Source organism: Fibroporia radiculosa (assembly GCF_000313525.1).
Source record: "Fibroporia radiculosa TFFH 294 genomic supercontigs, scaffold3720, whole genome shotgun sequence".
NCBI classification, from domain to species: domain Eukaryota; kingdom Fungi; phylum Basidiomycota; class Agaricomycetes; order Polyporales; family Fibroporiaceae; genus Fibroporia; species Fibroporia radiculosa.
In genome coordinates, this window is record NW_012133391.1 from 80,520 (window position 1) to 82,806 (window position 2,287).

Genomic DNA, 2,287 nt, shown 5'->3' on the forward strand with positions numbered 1-2,287 from the left:
GGTCGGCAAGGTATGTTTGGATACTGCGACCCGCACTAGAGAGTCTGCATACTCCGGGTCCTGTCGAGAAGGTTCATGGGAGATGGCGCTTCTGTGCTTCGGGGTGGGCAATGAGGATCCCGGACGCTCGATCGCAGAGTTATCGAGGGGCCATGCCCGTTCGGTCGATCGCCCGTGGCTCGCCTTGTACGAGAGGGGGGACCCAGCCTGCTGACCGCTCTATCCGTGGCCCTGCGGATCTTTCCGTCTCCACTGGGCTGCATGGGCACGAGCAGCGATGGACCATTCTCGATGGGGGCATCTTGGAATGTGGCTGGATTTGGGATGGTGTACTGTGTGGTCTCACGGCGTAGCGCCAGATGGCCGCCCGTGCGCTGGACAGGATAACGAACTGAAGACGATATCACGTCCGACGTGTGCCATATGACCCTGATCATGTACGACATTTCATTTGAAGGAGATGAGCCGCATTACGACAAGCCGCCTCTAGACTGAGGACGGTGGATGTGAGGACGGGCGCTGGGACTATGACACCTACGGTGCGCGTTGAACACACGCGGGAGCCGTGGCGCGATCAGAGGAGGGGACCGCGCCCTCGGGGACCGTGATGGCAGCGACAAGTCCGCCGACCGAGCTGCAGCCTGCCGTGATACCGACGCAGCGGCCGGCCCTCGGACACCTCCGGTCTTTTTCAGCAGCCCTCGGGAAACGTCCGGATTTGGGAGGCAACGCCTTTGTGGCGCAGACGTCCGCACGATCCCATCACAGCCGTAGGCTCTCGCGGAAGAAGCTGCCGTGGCCCTCCCACCATGTCCGCCAGCCCCCTTTCCTCTTCGCTCGACCTGGAACATACCGGGCCAGGGTAATGGGCCCCATGCGGCACTCCACCAGAACCTTGCGCTCCGGTTATCAGCTCGCAATTCATACCGTGGACGCATTGGCCGCTCTGACGAACGCACGTTCCCTGCGTGGGACATCCGCTATCAGAACATCTTTGCTGGCAAGATGATGCGGAACAGAGTATCATTGCATTCCGTCCTACAGGTCCCGTGGAAGTCTCCGAGCACAGGGAGCCTAGGTCCAACGATAGATGCCTGTCTTCCCAAACATCCGCCGTGGATACCGCCGTCTTCGCTCCCAAAAATCAATCAAGACTTTGGACGTGATTGCTTACTCGTCATGAGACCCAGAATCAGTCAACTGCCATAACGCTAGTACAGGTTATCAGGTCTCTCACCAAACAATAGACGTGCACGGCCACGGCCACGGCCAGCGGTCTGGAACTCACCGCGAGCACAACCAGTGAAGGGGTCGCCTCGGCTCTCTATCAGCGACTGTGTCCGCTCCCGGCATTTTCAAAATGAACGCAGGCATTCAGTCATTTGGCCCCGTCGGAGCAACCAGGACGAACCCCAGATCTTCTGGAACACTGATTCCGAACCGTCCACAGAAATAGAAAGCCGCGTGAAGGCCTCCCTCGCGCTCCCACGCAGATGCATGCCCGTCCCACGCAGCGCTGGATGGAGAGAGCGAACCAGACGGATCGCAGCGATAGTGAGCTAATCTAGCAGAAGATCACAGGCCCTGGGGTCCGCACCGCGCATGCACCCTGTTTTCCCAACACACATCACGGATAGATCCTTGCGCGGACTTTGAGAGCTGCGCTAGTTGCGGAGGTTGCCTTTTGCGATTCATATGACTCTCTTATTCACTTACGCGGCCGCCGCAGTGTGCCCATGTCGACAGCAGGTCGAGGCGCAACTACAGCGACACCGCTGATTGCAAAATCGACTTGTCAAACGGAGAACTGGATTGTTGCCCCACATATCATGCTGTCAAGAGGATCGGCCTTCAAATTCAGCGGCGTTCTGGTGTTCTCGAGCCCATGCAGAAGCACTTCTCTGGTGACTGTTGGATGTCCGGAGAAGACACGCCGTAGGAGGGGTAACACTCCCATGTGCAAAAATGTGTCCGCGCCATTCTACGACCGTTTTTGGTCTAGCACTTTCCGGAAGACTAGACTTGGATGACACAGAAGGACGCCGAGAGCAAGCTCGGGCTAGTTGAGGGAGGGAAGTGCACTCCTGATAATTATGCGGACGTACGGGATGTGTGGTACAGGCAGGACGTTCCATGACCAGGATGCATATATCTGTGGGCTAGCGTGTGGTCTAAAAATGCGAAACCACCGTTAGTCCGGTAGATGTACAAACAATCATGGAAGGCATATCACGGACGGTATACCTGGGTCCTTACCGCTCCAAGGATTGGGGGGGGGGGGGGGGCA

At 57.9% G+C, this 2,287-nt stretch overlaps 1 protein-coding gene across 1 annotated transcript; it reads left to right on the forward strand.

The window, feature by feature from the left end:
* Positions 1-607: 607 nt before the first annotated feature.
* FIBRA_04956 (uncharacterized protein) lies at positions 608-1,209 on the forward strand (the record flags this gene model as incomplete). Its single annotated transcript, XM_012326737.1, has 2 exons — positions 608-770; positions 821-1,209. 2 exons carry the CDS (start codon positions 608-610, stop codon positions 1,207-1,209), a joined length of 552 nt encoding a protein of 183 aa, XP_012182127.1.
* Between the last annotated feature and the right edge of the window lie 1,078 nt (positions 1,210-2,287).